The sequence below is a fragment of the Hoplias malabaricus genome, chromosome 14 (genome assembly GCF_029633855.1).
Source record: "Hoplias malabaricus isolate fHopMal1 chromosome 14, fHopMal1.hap1, whole genome shotgun sequence".
Classification (NCBI taxonomy): Eukaryota; Metazoa; Chordata; class Actinopteri; order Characiformes; family Erythrinidae; genus Hoplias; species Hoplias malabaricus.
In genome coordinates, this window is record NC_089813.1 from 29,801,208 (window position 1) to 29,818,467 (window position 17,260).

Consider the following 17,260-nt stretch of genomic DNA (forward strand, 5'->3'; position numbering starts at 1 on the left):
CAGTGTTGAAGCATTTTCAGTTCAACACCATTAAAATTTAAATACGCAGTAGTGGAACACACGGCCCTTTCTAATAAAACTTTAATAAATTTGCCAAATACTTCATATTTCTACTTATTTATTCCTATTTCTCAAAGTGCAGAATTGAGGTCCTTTCATGCTACAGCTTTTGTATGTGCGATTAGTCAACATTTGCCATTAAAATACCCATATAACTATTTTTCAAGTATAGAATGGATAGTGACAGCTGTACAGAGTCATGTTTAATGTAGACAAGTAAAATGTGTACTACTTTACAACTCTGTATCAAGTCAAAGTTTTAGCAGGCTTGCAAAACACAAAGATCACCAATGGGACTACACACAGCTACCGTCCTGTACACAACACATTACTGACGCTTTTCCACTGCATGGAACCTACACGACTCTGCTTTGTATTAAATTCATTTCTGATTAAATGTTAATCCACAAATTAAACACAAGTCACATATATATGGACCAGGCTGCATTTGTATTTGGATCGGGTGAAATGCTAAAGGAAAGTCTCAAAATCCAAAAACCCACGAGAGGAAATGAACAAGTGTACGTCACGAAACTTGACTTGATCCTCAATAGCAGATTCTACAATTTACAAATAAATTTTAAATTCGAGACTTCGACTTTACAAATATTTGCAATGTAAATTTAAACAAATGTATTTATTTTTGCATAAAATTGTGATATATCTATGAAAACCAAAAACATGTGTTCATGTGTTTAACTGTATTGTACAAATTTCAGACCGTGAGACACAAATTGGGATGTATTCATTTGTGAACAGTGAAACATATTTGTGGCTTGTGTTTAATTTGTGGATTAATATTTACACATTGGTAAAGTATTTTGAGACTAATCTCTCTCCATAGAGGGGAGGGGGACCCTAAAAACAACAAGCGAAGACACAATGAGTAAACAGCGCCTAACATTACCAAACATTATTGTGGTTTTCAAAGCATGCTGTTCCCCTTAGAGACGGTTTTGCCAGGTCACAATTTCACGAAGGAGCTGTGTTAATGGAAAATCGACTACTTATAAGCGAGTCAAGCCGAGCCAACAACATTCCTGCTATTCACATTAAAAATGAACAAAAAAAGCTATTAAATATTGTTTCTCCCTGGGAATGCCTTGGACTTTGAATGCTATGGACAATGGCAAACTCCACACATAAAAGTAAGTATTATCTGCACATGCCAGTGAATGAAAACAATGATCACAGTCACATAGGCCTAAAATAAAATTACATTTCTATTTGAAGTGAATGAAAATTAATAACTGAACTTGACTTGACCGACGTATTGGTTCAGTATAACTCCTGAGGACTGCTGCCACTCACTTGCAGTATAAGAGAAATACTGCATTTGGATTCACATATCCAAAATCTTATCCATGTAATTGCTGGCCCTCAATGATGTGTTCTACAAGTAAACGCATGCATAATATATTTATAAATGCACATGGAATACAAACTCTTTATTAATTTATTCATTAACATATGGCGGCAATAAATAAATGTTGAGGATGTATATACAGTGAATACAAAAGGTCCAAAATCAGGTTAGAATAAAATAAACAATACTTGGGCCAGGGACTAATTAAATAGGAATAAACTTATTTGGGGATAAAGAATTCAATCTAATTAATCAGAACAATAATGTCTGAACTACAGTCATTAAAACAAATTGCACAAGCAAAAATAAAAAAGAAGTAATAATAATAATAACAATAGGTAACCAGTTAACTTTAGCTGGCTTCTTTCCTCATGTGTGCTAGAGATTGGAGCAAATAAAATAAATGGGAGGAAATAAAGTGGGTAGATTAAAGGATAATATCTGCAATAACGTAATAGCGCATTAACATCTTAAAGTCACACTTCTCATGGATATTAGAGCTACTCAGTATTGGACAACAATAGGAATGTTATTATCTGCTTGTAAACAGTCCAAAATAAGAGTAGTTTCACATTATCAATACATTTTTCATACAGTTTGGAAAATGCTTTCATTAGCTCAGGAGCCTAATAAAAATGTAAACATGTTGAAAAGGTTGGCCATTTAATGAGGTAAACACAAACATATGCTGATTATGTCTGAATAACAGTATGATATGTGCTCTGATTAAATGTATTCCACTCATTACTGCTAAGGGAGCAATGACTTAACAGACTAAAACCATTGTAAGCAAATCCAGCTATATTATTAGTATCAGAAAAAATAAATTCGGTAATTCTTGTTTGGCTTTTGATAAGCTTGTATATAAATCTAGCTAATACATGGTTGTGCTGAGAAACCAGCGGACATTTGAGGTCTGAACATGTAAGTTGTCATCTGTCTAGGCTCGGCAGGTGTTGAGGTTGTTTAGCTTATATCAAGACTGGTGCTAGAACTGAAAGATCAATAATATTTGAATAACAGCTGTAATCTGGAAGTGAACTGATTTGATGCAGAGCCTACACTGTTTACTAACCCAGCGCTTCACCATAAAAACCACTTCAAACTTCGTTATTGTAACACAGCACTGCAAAAAGAAAACCTCAATGAGAACAATAGTGCCCAAAGTATGTACAAGGCTTTTCCCTTTAATTTAAAAATGTTGTCATCATTTGAGTAGCTCTGTGGTGAAGTAATGTATTAAATTTTAAAAGAGGTTTTTTTCTGCAATGGAAAATGAACAGCAGTCATAGTAATACCTCAGTCAGCATTGCTGATTGGTTTTAAATAAATGATTTTTAAAACATTTTACATTAACATAGCTGCTTTCTACTATTTAAAAAGAAAGAAAATTCATAACACTTTGTGTTCATGTGCTACAGGGCCTGAACTGATGTGTAGATAATGTCTTTTTAGGATTTGTAAGAGTTGTTGTTCTTTAGTCCAATGATTTTGCTTTTCACAGTGATGTCACACAGACATACAGAAGGTCCTCCTGATGAGTCGGTTTATTACTTGCCTCTTCTTCAGTCTATCTGTGTCTGCTCAAGTATCAGTTTTCATATAATAAGGCGATACACAACCCAGAGGCCAAAGGTCACCCAGTGACTGATCCAGCTCAGCTCTGTCCATTTATGAAAAGTATAACCACCAAAGACATCCTAATGGAAAAAAGAAAAATACATAATAGTATTTCATTGAGGTGTTGTATATTTAGCATAGTATTCATTATGCTAGTTGAGATTTTTTTAAAAATCTGAAAGAGAATTTTCATGGACTGGATATAAAACGGACACATTACAGTCATGTATTTCATAACAAATCTTTTAAATCCCATTCATAAAAACATCTTAGGTTTAAAATAAATCAGTTTATACATGTATAAATAATATGTCCCAGTTTTCTTGTTGTTAAAAAGCCCATTTGTCACAATTTTTTTTTTACCTCATCTGAGTCTGTATCATCAGTGCCGGAGCCGAAGACTGAACCCAGGTAGGTTAGATGGAGCAGTGATAGCATGCTAAAACTTGCATTAATAAAGTACACCCAAAATATCTTTGAAAAGAGACACACACAATTAACTTAATGCAAATTAAAAGCAAACATGCACATATATTTCAAATACAGTCCCCAGGACCATTTCTTGATTTATGATATATTATGTTAAATATGAAATATATATTGGTTTAGCTATCTTAGAATGCTTAGCTAACTCAGAAAATGTTCTTATTTACTCAGACGGGAAAAGAAAATCAGTTAGATGTATCATCACTCTCTGGACAAAACCTTGAAAAATATTTAAAATTATAACTTTAGTGAAGAAGAAAAACAGATTTTTTTTTTCTAAAATCTTAACTTTTTAAATGTTATTTGCAAATTGGAACTAGTTTTCAAACTGTGCAAAAAGATACAAAATAGAGATAATGTGTGATTTATCTGTAGTTACAATCTAACCTTGAATCTAACACACACACACCCCTATGGACACTTGAGTAGCCAACCCACCTACCAATGTGTGTTTTTGGACAGTGGGAGTGCGCCACTGTGCCACGCAGTTTCATAAATCTTTACAATTAGTTCTACTTTTTGAAATGCTGGTTATAATACAAGGGATTCAAGACATTTTTACAAGGTAAATAGGCCCTTAAAAAGTATTTACGTTATCTACAGTATTTCATGTCACCCTACCTTTTTATTTTGGTGCTTGCAGTCTGGTGGACATTTCTTTGAGAGGATACAGGCATTAAAGATGGTGGACAGTCTTTTCCTCAGCACTAAATAGAGATGAACATAAACTACTACACAGGCATGAATAAACACTACACAGGCATGAATAAACACATGAATAAACAGTATATTTAATCCAGCCTATATACTCAGTAATGGGGACAGTCCATTTATTGTGTATATGTAATGGTCTTAGTAAATGGTATTTGTTTGTTTTATGAAAGACACTGATCATGCACACCACAATTCTTATAATGTTAACAGGCAAACATACTGTAGATACTCACCATGCTCAATATATGTCATGAAACCCAGTGTTAATAATACTGCCCCAATGTGGAAGCTTAATCCCTGAAATTATCACATAAAAAGTAGCATAGAAACACAAAATGAGATTTCACAAAATCATAATTTGACAACTGAACATTGGAAATGCATTGTGTGAACAAATGTTGTGTGAAAGCAAGAAACTGGAAAGATGTACTCACATGCAGCAAAGTGCTGGCTGTATAAGTGATGAGGATAGCTTGAAATGTACCAAGTTTCAGAGCCTTCCTAAACACATCTTATTATACAGAGGAACAGCTATTTAGGGTCTATGGATTGTAAGATCTCACATGTCTATTTAAAGTGTTTAAAGCAAAGATACATAACAGTTCTTTCAATAAAAATGGGTATTACAGAAAAAACACAAGAAAAACACACTAAAAATCTTTTGTCCTTCATGCATTTAAACCCCAAAATATAAAATCACAAGTCAGAGAACTGTCAAGGATAGATGTCAACTCTATACACATCTATCCTTAGGGGACGTGTATACAAAACAACTAACAAGTGCAGTGTCATTGATGAAAAGCACTGCTTTTATAAAAGTGCCATCCTTTTAGAGAATTATCAGGCAAAAAGTATGTGAATGAGAATAAACCAGTGAGCTACAAACCAATTCCAGAGGTACTTTGCTTGTACAAATATTGCTTATAAATACATATTTCCACCAAATAAGACTCTAAATCCCCCAAGTTACATAAAAAAAAAAATTAAAAAAAAAACACCACTAAAAATGCTTACAAGTATTAAGCCATTGAGACATGGGCTGGTTCCAAGAAGTTACAACCTCAACCATAGACCTGGGAAACTCAACACTTAATGGTTTAGCCACTGCAAGGTCCCTGCAGAAAACACAAGAGAAGGTGGTTGGGGTGGGCAGACAAAGGCACAGCGAAACATTTAATATTCTGAAAGGTGAAACCATGTATAGTAAATATACTGTGCTTTTACAAACCACTTGAGGTGATCCTTCTCCTCTCTAAAGCCAGCACCTGCCAGTGTTGTGGTGGTTTCACTGAAATAACTCACAAAATAGCTACTGAAATGGAAGGACATGGTGCTTTCGTATGCCAGCAGCCACCTGACAAAATAAGTCTAGATGTTTAATAGGCTTCAGATGGGGGGGCAAAAACACAATCATTATAGCCTGAAAGATGCTCATACCTTGCAAAAGAGCTTCTGAGAAGCAAGAGAGAGAAAAGCAAATAGAATAATTGTTAATGACAAAAATGATATTGCTGAATTATTTAAATCTGCATAACTTGCTTTGTTATCATATCTACAAATCCCATTTCTGAAAAAAAAAAGCTGAGACACTGTGCAAAATGTAAAACACAAAAACCAGGATGTGCAAATCTTGTGTGATGCTACAAAAAAAAAAAAAAAAACACTATTCATTGGCTGTCAGTGTCAGTGATATGCTTGGGTTTAAAGAGTCAGAATCTGTTAGAAGTGAAGATGTTAATGCAACAATACAAGAATAAAATTTCTCAACTTGGAGCCCCTGCATGTCCGGGCATGGTCTTAATATTCTAATGAACAGCCCTCTGTCCCTGGTGAAGTTTTGTTTACATTATATATATTTGACAACACAGTCTTTGAGGCAGGGTGGTTGCATTTTTTTAGCTTTTTACTATTCAAAGATACTACACTAAGTGTGAACCTTAGAATGACTGTGAGCTCTGGTACCAGCACAGGCAGTGAAAAAGCATTAGTTTACTTAATGTGAGGCTTGTGAGAGCAGCAGAGTAGGCTCTGGTTTTAAAACAGTGCGAGGCACAGTGTAAATGTGTCCTGTGTTCTATTTGGAAATTATGGAGATAGACCAATATGTTGTTATACAACCACAGTTTCAAAGCCATAATCCATGCAGGTATTGGGGGTGCATTAGAGCACATGGCATTGGTGACTTGCATATTTGTGGAGGCATCATTAATGTTGAATGATATACACAGGTTTGGAGCAACATGTTGCCATCCAGATTACTTTTTCTGAGAAGAACTTGCTTATTTCAATAAGACTAGAACCGAGCATATTCTATATAGCTTACAAGTGCATGGCTATTTTATAAAAGAGTGAGGGTGCTAAACTAGTCCAAACCTGTCATTTATTGAAAAACAATAGGTGGATTATGAAACAAGAAACACTATGAAAAAAATATTTCACATTAAAACTACAATGACTAGTTTCCTGAGTACCCACATGTTTATAGAATGTTGTTAAAAGATGATGCAAAACTGATAAACATACTCTTGTCCCAAATTTTTGGGGCAACAAATTGAAAATGGTTCAGAAAACAATAAAAAATTCTCTGTTACAAAATTTTGCTTAAGTGCTACTATCAATTAAATATAGGGTTTAAAATTGCACATCATTATGAGAAGGGTGTAAACATGGTTGGTTAAAATAAGTGACACTGACAGCACAGAATTACCTGTTCTTTCGCCTCTTCTTACTGCAAGACAGATATTTAAAAGGTGATTAAATAAGACAGAACTAAAGTAAAAAAAATTATATAACAAAACATTTACTTAGTAAATGGTGTATTATTTAAACCTAAAACTTTAGTTAATCTTCAGTTATTAAACAAAAGATATAAAACAAAATTATACAAATGACAAATTACTGTAAAACAAATATGGAAATTTTGGAGAAATTTTAAGGGCTTAATAAATGTTTTTAAACTATTTGATTTCAGAAATTCTGGAGTCAACAGCAATTTAAATTCCTCACAGTGGGAAATTATTATTTTTAAAAGTTACTTTCAGCCATAGTTACACCAATCAGCCCTAACATTATGACCTTCTTGATTCTGTATTCATTGTCCATTCTCTCAGCAGCAATAACCATACAATTATACATAGTTCTACAATTATAAACTGTAGTCCATCTGTTGCTCTGCATACTTCGTATGGCCATTTTCACCCTGTTCTTTAAATGGTCAGGACCCCCAGAGGACCACCACACAGTAAATATTATTTGAGTGGTGGATCATTATGGTCGCTGCAGTAATTCTTATGTGATGGTGGTGGTGTGTTTGTATGAGTGGACCAGACAACAGTGCTGCTGTAGATTTTGGAATGTTATGACTGAACTATGTATATCTGATCTTGTTCTCTAGCATAAGAACTCTTTACTCACTTGCGAAGTAGTTTGTCTCCCATGACTGGGATAAAGTAAGGAAAGAGATATGGAGCGACACAATTGGAGACAATCAGGAAAAACTGACTCTTTATCCAGCTGCTGATCACCTTCAAAAACCAGGACATACTCTGTGGAAAAGAACAGCTTTGACCACTTTCCAATTCTTTATTATTGCATTTGAACAAAGACTGGACGTATTATAAAAGGCTTTAGGGCTCACAAGTTTCTGGCTTTGTACTGCCTCCCTGTAGCTACTGAAGCTGATCCAAGGACCGAATATCACTGTTCCCACAAAATAAATATATCCCATAAACTCCACTGGGGAAGGTACACTCTCCACTGTGCCTTTGTCCAAGTCAAATGCAAGAGAGATTGCCTTCATGGCAACTACCATCTGTGAACCTAAGAGGACATCACAATCATAACTAGGATTTTTTTATACATTTGTCTTTCCCTCTGAATACACTGCTCAATTTAGATGTAAAATGTTAATTTACTTCTTGTCAATTGCATTGATGCTAATAAAGATAAATATAAATATAATAAAATATAATGTTTTTGATGCAAACCGACCTCTCATTTTGTGCCAACTGTTAGTGTCCATCATATGCAGTTCCCTGAAATAGAAAACAGAACTTAAAAACAAATGGCTTTGTTTTATCATAGAGCCTAGATCACCAATAGTGTCCACAAAGGGCTGGTGTGGCTGCAGGTTTTCATTCCAGTTAAGCAGAAGCACGCCTGTTTGTACTTGTTAAATCAACTAATCTCAGTCTTAAATTAGTTAATCAAGTTGTGCCCTGTTTGGTTTGAATGAAACCTGCACCCACACTGGCCCAGCCCTTTGTGGATAAGATTGGTGACCCCTGACGTAGAGTGGTAAAATATGCAGTGTGAATCTCAATTTCATTTTCTGAAAATACTAAACAGAAGTGAAGTTCTGACAACCATGTACACACACACACACACACACACACTTGTTCAGAGATTACTGTAGTTTGTCCAATAGTGCTCCATTTATCCAAGAAATAAAAAAATATTTTAATTGATTAAATGGAACATAAGCAAATTCTACAAATCTGTAGCTGAAAATTGATAGGGTTAGATGTTGATTAGGGTAAATACAAATAAAATGAAATAACATTTATTCTAAAAGTAGAAGTGTGTACTGAGCAGGTTTGTTCTTACCCAAGTAATAGGTAGATGAGCACAGTGATGGAAAGGAAAGGCCCCCGGCTGTTAGAGTGTCGACACAGGAAGAGAATGAGGTAGCAGAGAAGGCTGAGCAACACCACCCACACCATGTGAAGTTCAAAGAACAGGTAGAGTGTATAAAAGCCTCCAACTATTGTACTCAAATGCTTTATGTAAGAGGGCAGGCAGCCTGTGAGTATAAAAAAGATACAGAAAGAAAGAACAAATAAGTAATATTGTATACCCTCACACAAACTTATCTGCACAAATCTTATTAACCCTTATTATTAAGTGAATAAATCTTCTTACTAAATATCTTCATGTTAGATTTCAATGATAAATAAACTTTAACTATAGATTACTTAATGGCACAATTTTACTCCACTGTTGGTGCAATGATACAATGCAATACATAAAGAATTGAAACCTCTGAAACCTTTATCTTACCAACTCTCCACAGCAGCCTGCAAACAAAGCAGATTAGCAGCAGCTGCCACACTTGCTCCAGACCCTGCTGGGCAGTTGGAAAAAGGCAGCCAGACGGCAACTCCTGAAAAAACTCTTGTCGACTTAGAGCCCCCATTACTGTCCTTTAGATAGAGAAAAGTTGAACATGTATGATTTACTCATTTGAGCTGGGCGTCATTCAAAATGAATGACCATTTTATATATATGAAATAAAATTAAACAAAACTGAATGTATGTCATTAGCTATAAAACAGCAATTACAACAGAGTGTTGGAACAACCTTTAAACAGGCAATTTAGAAGGATTTTTTAAAATATCTGCATATATTTGCTTTAACATGGTCATTCAGCTGTATGTGAAATTGTTCATTGTGTTTCAGGTTTTAATCCCACAGTCCAATAACGCTTGCTCGGCTGTGCAAGACTATCCACAGGTATGAGTGTGTATCAGTGTATATTCCTAGGTCAGTAATCCCAAATATAGGCTCTGGACACACTGTGACTCTGACATAGTGGTTAAAGAAGATGAATACATTAATGAATTATTAAGATATTTACTGATACAGAACCAGAATTACTACACCACAGCTATTAAAATTTCATCTATATATAGCTTTTTTTGTAGCTTGAGAGGCAATTAACTCTTCAGATATCTGATGATCTGATGACCTCCGTTATGAACAGTTCTCTCTGGAATTAAGCACTTAACGTAAAAGCCCATTTACTGATTTCAACCTCACAATCAAATTTACATTTCATTATTTGAAGTTAATAAATCCGTGGAAATCCCCTACGTTTATTCAAACACAACAGCCGTTTAAATCATTCCACAATACGGACAGAAGTAGTCATTTTGTAATTACAATGTATTTAATTAAGTGATTAAAATTCTTACATTCCATCATCCAGATCACCGATAATTATTTAACAAAAAAAATCGACATTACCCAACGTTAGTTTTAACGAAAACATCCAAGGGATTAGCCTTTATCCTCGGTAGCGCCTCTGTCAATGAATAAATATAAGCAAGATTCACTAGCATTAAATGTTCAGACTATGTGCCATATTTCGCTCACCCAAATGCGTCGTTTTGTTTGAGGTTCCTCAAACGGGGGCTGAATTTTGTGTAGATTTGTTCGGCTGATATGATGTGGCTGATTCTCAATGATGCGCTCGTGCTGCTTCACCATCTGACGCTAAATCACAGAAAAATCACCGTCCAATCAGATACACAGCTGCAGATTTTCGAACCAATCAGATTTATTCTTCAAACTCTATAAAGCTCCCTTCTCCTTGTACATCAAAAAATAACGGCGTTTACACCCAAAGAAGGCAAGTCTAATATGGTTAGCCAGAACTTAATATAATTTTACAGTCACGGTTATTGCAATGGAATGCAGAAACCTTACCAGGTAGTGCACTAAATAGGGCGTACAGAATCATATGAGACTGACCCATATTATTTCCACTCACCTATTTGTGTGTGTGAGAGCGAAACATCAAGATACATGTAGGGACCGAAAATGTACGCACTCACAGTGGCCCCGTTATTATGTGGTATTATGTTTATTAGTTTTTTTTTTTTTTACTCGGTTGCCTTTTGCAGTTAACTGCATAAACAATAGTTCTGTTGACTAAAAGGCACAGCAGATATATTTCATATTAGCTTAGATGTACCATATAGCTAAAATCTTAAAACTTAAAATTTTTAATATTTGTAGTGTACACAGTCTCAGAAAAATCTACATAGAAAAAATGCATTTATGTAATTTAGTGGGACCTTCAGCAATTATGTAAGAGAGTAGGTCCCAATCAGGATCACTGGTGTGCAACCTGTGCAAGGAATCGAACCCAGTCTTCTGGGTAAAAGGCGGGGGCAATTTTTTTTTCAACGAAATGAGGAATGACAGGCTAGAATATCTCTTTTAACTTGAATATAATCTCAAGCATGTGATGATTTGTTTAATTATATGTGAGTAGATTTCAGGGAGAAAAAAAATAAAACAAAATAACGCAATAAAATTACCAGATGACTCGTTAACTTTGAGAGCACAATATAATAGAAAGCTACAGAATATTAGGCGTCTATACCCTTCCCTTATTTTCAGTACTTTTTCAGATTTCAAGAGTTGGTTGCAGTTTCTGATGTTCACAATTCGCGTAGGCGCAAAGGCGAAATTAAACAGTACTTTGAACAGTAGTCTAAGGGATGAGTTAATTGAAAATTAATTTTCCCCCTACTGGAAAACCATACGACCATCTGGGGACTTTTATTATGTAAAAACTCAGAATGTGCAGCTCACGGCGGAAGAGAATTTCAAAGAGGGGCTGGGTGACTGGATATTCAGAGCTGTTGACAACAATATTAACATATCCCCATTGATTCCAAAATCTAATCATAGTATTAAGGAGTTAATTAAACAGTTGTGATGGCATATTTCGTATCTAAACCAATACATTCAACGCTGTGGCCTTTGTCGTTGAGAGCTAAAGTTACTTCTGCATGGATTATGCTCACTGCAGATCGCAGATACAGCAGTGCAGCCGGGTCTGATTCCGAGTATTTACACAGAAGTATTGTTCCAACTATGCACTACCAAAAGAGTTTACCGAGGTAAAGTAACATTGCACATAGACATACAGGCTGCTGTAACAGACAAGGCATTTTAGTAGCAAACACTAAATGTTAGGTCAGCCGTTTATCACAGATTATTATTATATTTTTTATGGTAATGTGGAATACTAACAGTACTGTCCATATTATAAACAATACAGGCACGTAATCCATTTATGGGGTAGGGTAAAGAGAAACACGAGTTGCTGTAGAGTGTATTTGAAAAAATATAGGTGAAAGGGCACGAGGCAATTGTGGGTTTGTGTTACATAATAGTGAAGCTCTATTTTAAAAAATATTATCATAATCTTAGCATGAATAAAATTGTTTATACTTACTAGTAAGTGTTATTGGATATGAATTGCCCTACACTAACTGATACATTGCTTTTGGTAGTTTTAGATATAAAGGTCCAAATAATAATTGAAAATGTATTTATGGCAAAGAGGTGATATGAGACAAAATATCACCTTTTCTGTTTTGGATGTATCACTGTATCAGAAGACATATAGGTTTCCTTGTCCTAAACATGAAGGAATCTGGTTCCTGTAATTGAGTCATTCATTCACTTTTCCTAACTGATTCATCCAGATAATTTTGCTGAGAGTCTGGGATCACTGGATACAAGAAACATTGTTCATATATTTACATATATATACTTTTTTTTTCTTCTTTTTGGACAGGTTACCAATTCCAAAACTTGAGGACACAATCCGTAGATACTTGGCAGCTCAACGACCCCTTCTAAATAATGAACAATACAGGTGAGCAGACCTATGTTTTTTTATGGGAATGTGAATAAATAAAACTAATTGTATATTAAAGGCTGCATGTGTATTTTTTGTGAGTACAGTAATACAGAGAAGTTGGCACATGATTTTCAGAATGGCACTGGCAAGGAGTTACATGAAGAGCTTGTCGCTCAGGATAAAAACAACAAGCACACCAGCTATATATCAGGTGAGAAAGTGGATGCTACTCTAATAATTTGTTACAAGAAATCCTTTGTGTAGTCTAAATTAAGCCCTAAATACAGTTGTCAGGATTTGGTAGAATATAATTTTAATTATTGTGTAGAGCAGTTTTTCTTATCTCCCGATAACCCAATGTCATACAAACTTTCAAATATCCCCTCCTCCAACAAGTCTGAATCAGCTTATTATCAAGCTATTCATGAGCATCCTAAGTAATGACTAGTAGTTACAACTACATACAGAAGTAAACCTCAAATGTAACTAAAATATTTTTAAAAGAGATATTTCTGAAGTTGGATATAAGACAATCTACATGCATTTGTTATGGGAAGATAAAACAAAAAAGTGTTTTCAACAAATTATTACAAGTTTCAAAGAAAAGGAGTCTCCAACCATGCCTGGTGGACCACCGTAACTGTCACCATCAGATACACTATACTGACAAAAGTATTCACTCGTCTGCCTTTGTATGAAGGAAGGAGCCATACCTAAAACTTTAAAAGTTCCTTTCACTGGAACTAAAGGACAGAGCCCAACTGAAACACCCTACACCATAATCTCCCCTCCACCAAACTTTTACACTTGGCACAATGCAGAATACATACCGTTCTTCTGGCAACCGCCAAACCCAGACTCGTTCATTGGATTGCCAGACAGATCGTCAGAACACATCTCCACTAGAGATTAGTGGAGACATACTTTATACCACTACATCCGATTCTTTGCATTGCGCTTGCTGATGTAAGGTTTGGATGCAGTTGCTTGGCTGTGGTAACCCATTGCATGAAGCTTTCTTCTCACTGTTCTTTAACTAATCTGAAGACCACATGACACTTGGAGGTCTATAGTGATTAGTCTCAGCCACAGATGCTCTGCCCACAAGTTGATAGAAAGTCTGATACTTTCAGTGCACAAATCTAGCCTCGCTGTCAGGATTCTGCCAATTGCTTCTAATTGGCTACATGCATGCACACACATTGCTGTGTATTGTTTTGTACTGGTATTGGTCCATCGCCTCCTTCTACACGTCTTGCCAGATAGACTTGTGATTGGTCCTTTTGTGTGTCAGTCATATTTCTTTTCCTGCAGTAGTAGGAGGTTCTTGGACAAGTTACATGGCAAACGGTACAAGTCAGTCCCTAGAGAGTCTGTTAATGTGAAACTAGTAGCAATTGACTCTGCACTGTACACCTCAGCATCTGCTGACACTGCTCTGTCATTTTACATGGCCTACCACTTTGTGTCTGAGTCGCTGTCATTCCCAATTGCTTTCACTTTGTTATAATACCATTGACAGTTAACTGTGGAATATTTAGCGAGGAAATTTCACGACTTGTTGCACAGGTTGTGTCATGGTATCACGCTACAATTCACTGAGCTCCTGAGAGCTACCCATTTTTTCAAAAATGATTCCGAAGCAGTTGGCATGCCTTGGTGATTGGTTTTATACACCTGTGGCCATGGAAGTGATTTGATCTCCTGAATTCAGTGATATTGATGGGTGAATGAATACTTCTACCAATATAGTGCATCTAAGGGGAATCTAAATTTTAGATTTCTTAGAATAAATATCTAATGGGATACTAGAGAAAGGTATAGAAAAAAATATGTATATAATTACAAAGAGTTCTAAAGTCTTTTTAATTTACTGAAGTTAAACAAAGGCCTTGTTTTTTAATTATCCTGTGGTGATGGGCTTAGAGTTTGTAATGCATAATAATGCAACTTAAAGTACCAAATAAACATTTCTATTTTCCAGCACCCTGGTTTGACATGTACCTGTCAGCTCGAGAATCTGTGGTTTTGAACTTTAATCCATTCATGAGCTTTAACCCTGACCCCAAACCAGAGTACAATGACCAGCTCATTCGGGCCACTAACATGGTGTGCTCAGCTGTAAGATTTATGAAGACCCTCCGTGCCGGCCTGCTTGAACCAGAGGTGTTCCACCTAAATCCTGCCAAAAGCAATACTGATTCCTTCAAAAAATTCATTAGATGGGTGCCTTCCTCCATCTCATGGTTTGGGGCCTACATGGTGAATGCGTATCCCCTGGACATGTCTCAGTACTTCCGTCTCTTCAACTCTACACGCATTCCCAAAACCAAGCGTGATGAGCTCTTTACTGACGATAAAGGCCGTCACCTGCTTGTTATGAGAAGAGGCCACCTTTATGTATTTGACGTAGTAGATAGGGATGGTAATTTGGTGAGACCAGCAGAGATTTTATCACACTTCAAGTACATCCTTGCAGACACAACACCAGCTCCTAAATTTCCACTGGGTGTTCTGACAAGTGAGAACAGGGATGTTTGGGCCGGGCTTAGAGAGGAACTTCTGGAGGCAGGGAATGGAGAGATTTTAGGTTTAGTGGACAGTGCTCTGTTCTGCCTTTGTCTTGATGAGGAGAAGTTGCTTAATCACATACAGATCTCTCACAACATGCTTCATGGAGATGGCTGCAATCGCTGGTATGATAAGTCCTTCAATATTATCCTATCCAAGAATGGTCATGCGGCTATACATTTTGAGCACTCTTGGGGTGATGGTGTAGCTGTCCTACGTTTTCAGAATGAAGTCTTCAAAGAAACTACAGAAAAGCCGCTGGTGGGGCCTGACACCCAGCCTGCTGCTGTAGATTCAGCCTCTGCTGTCCGGCACTTGGAATTCAAGCTAAATACTGAACTGCAGCAAGGTATATCAAAGGCCAAACAGAACTTTGATAAAGATGTCTCTAAGCTCACCATTGATGCCATACAGTTCAAACAAGGTGGGAAAGAACAGCTGAAGAAGAAAAAGCTTAGTCCTGATGCCATCGCACAGTTGGCTTTTCAAATGGGATTCCTTCGTCAGTATGGTCAAACTGTAGCTACATATGAGTCTTGCAGCACAGCAGCCTTCAAACATGGCCGCACAGAGACCATCCGTCCAGCCAGCATTCACACACAGTGCTGTGCAGAAGCCTTTGTTCAGAAGCCAGACAAACACAGTGTGGAGCAGCTTCAAGGCCTGCTGGATGCCTGCTCAAAATACCATGGTCAGCTCACCAGAGAGGCAGCCATGGGTGAGAACCTTTCTATTGTACTATAACTGCCTGTTTTATCATATGTGAGGTACATTGGGGTAGGCAAGGTATGTTTTGCCTTAAAATTCCATTTTGAGAGAAGTCCTACTTTCTCTGCATTTATAAAAGTTATGCATGACAGAAAATATATTTTGTACAGATATCTTTTGCGGGTCCCGAAGGATCTGTTTGAGAACCAAAAAGCAAGATTAAAAAATAGGGAAAACAGCTGTAGTCAAATATATTTGCAAATAACTTGGCTCTCAACTGTACATAATTAATTTAAAACAGGCTTGTACTGAAGCTTGTTTTTGTGGACTGTAAAAACTATTTGGAGATGTTGAACGATTTTATGTGCATTTATCAATTATAATATTTTTTATCACTCATTTCTCTTTGTCCAGGACAAGGATTTGACAGACATCTTTTTGCTATGCGCTACCTGGCTAATTCAAAAGGAATAGCACTGCCAACTCTGTACCAAGACCCAGCATATGGAGCCATAAATCACAATGTACTCTCCACTAGCACTCTCACTAGCCCTGCGGTCAGTCTAGGTGGCTTCGCTCCTGTGGTTCCTGATGGTTTTGGAGTGGGCTACGGTGTCCATGATGATTGGATTGGATGTAATGTGTCCAGCTACCCAGCCAGGAATGTTCATGAATTTCTTCAATGTGTCCACAAGTCACTTGAGGACATATTTACTGTTATTGAAGGAAAACCACTTAAATCCAGTTAAACGTGATTCAGCGAAGATAAACCATCGCTAAAATATCCAAGGGCATTTAATTGTTCATTAAAAGACCTCATGAATGTCATTTGTATTTGATATGTTCATTAACTGTTAGATTTGTACTTTAATTGCATTATTAATCAAAGCCTTTGGATGATATTAACAGAATTCCCCTAAGATTTACATGTCCAAAGATTGTTGGTTGGATGCTGTTCAGAGTATGTACATTTGGTACATTAGCTTCACTAACAGCAGTTCATCTCTGTAGCCTTAAATACACCAAGAAGCATGTTTTTTTCTGTTTGTGTGGTCTGCAATGTGGTTAATATAAAAAGCAAAAATTGTGCCATTAGCATTGCAAAAATGACTTGTATAGATCTTGGACAACCCTGGATATTCCTCCCAAAGGTGTCCTAATTTTAACACATTTGTATGCTGAGTAATTTTGCTATTATTTCATGTAAGCAGCGTACTTGTGCCTTTGAGGCAACAAAATAATTACTGTAGAATCATCTGCATGTTTTTGTTGTCTTCAAAATAAACAGTACACA

The 17,260-nt window shown here is 36.3% G+C and overlaps 2 protein-coding genes across 3 annotated transcripts; one reads left to right on the forward strand and one right to left on the reverse strand.

Moving 5' to 3' along the window:
- Positions 1 to 1,597: 1,597 nt before the first annotated feature.
- Positions 1,598 to 10,501, reverse strand: porcn (porcupine O-acyltransferase). The gene is made up of 15 exons (XM_066644379.1): positions 10,401 to 10,501; positions 9,305 to 9,447; positions 8,852 to 9,047; positions 8,237 to 8,280; positions 7,884 to 8,065; positions 7,661 to 7,791; positions 6,954 to 6,974; positions 5,684 to 5,698; positions 5,475 to 5,600; positions 5,261 to 5,361; positions 4,681 to 4,757; positions 4,480 to 4,543; positions 4,154 to 4,239; positions 3,410 to 3,520; positions 1,598 to 3,126 (listed from the first exon to the last, which is right to left on the reverse strand). Exons 2-15 carry the CDS (start codon positions 9,438 to 9,440, stop codon positions 3,025 to 3,027), a joined length of 1,392 nt encoding a protein of 463 aa, XP_066500476.1. The 5' UTR covers positions 9,441 to 9,447; positions 10,401 to 10,501; the 3' UTR covers positions 1,598 to 3,024.
- Positions 10,502 to 11,641: 1,140 nt separating this feature from the next.
- On the forward strand, positions 11,642 to 17,260 carry cpt2 (carnitine palmitoyltransferase 2). Of its 2 annotated transcripts, none has more exons than XM_066644475.1 (5): positions 11,642 to 11,938; positions 12,622 to 12,702; positions 12,792 to 12,898; positions 14,672 to 15,976; positions 16,381 to 17,260. In XM_066644475.1, exons 1-5 carry the CDS (start codon positions 11,754 to 11,756, stop codon positions 16,713 to 16,715), a joined length of 2,013 nt encoding a protein of 670 aa, XP_066500572.1. In that variant the 5' UTR covers positions 11,642 to 11,753; the 3' UTR covers positions 16,716 to 17,260. The 2 variants fall into 2 exon arrangements, with proteins under 2 accessions (XP_066500572.1, XP_066500574.1); XM_066644477.1 differs by having other exon boundaries at positions 11,885 to 11,938; positions 12,823 to 12,898.

What these genes read in the sequence shown, in the direction of transcription:
- porcn (XM_066644379.1), bottom strand. Translation starts at nt 9,440, where the DNA reads ATGGGGGCTCTAAGTCGACAAGAGTTTTTTCAGGAGTTGCCGTCTGGC. An exon ending in CAGTACAAAGCCAGAAACTT is followed by an intron (nt 7,792 to 7,883) that starts GTGAGCCCTAAA and finishes TCTTTTCCACAG; the next exon opens with AGTATGTCCTGGTTTTTGAA. An exon ending in GCAAGCACCAAAATAAAAAG is followed by an intron (nt 3,521 to 4,153) that starts GTAGGGTGACAT and finishes CTCTTTTCAAAG; the next exon opens with ATATTTTGGGTGTACTTTAT.
- cpt2 (XM_066644475.1), top strand. Translation starts at nt 11,754, where the DNA reads ATGGCATATTTCGTATCTAAACCAATACATTCAACGCTGTGGCCTTTG. An exon ending in TACCAAAAGAGTTTACCGAG is followed by an intron (nt 11,939 to 12,621) that starts GTAAAGTAACAT and finishes CTTTTTGGACAG; the next exon opens with GTTACCAATTCCAAAACTTG. An exon ending in GCACACCAGCTATATATCAG is followed by an intron (nt 12,899 to 14,671) that starts GTGAGAAAGTGG and finishes TCTATTTTCCAG; the next exon opens with CACCCTGGTTTGACATGTAC.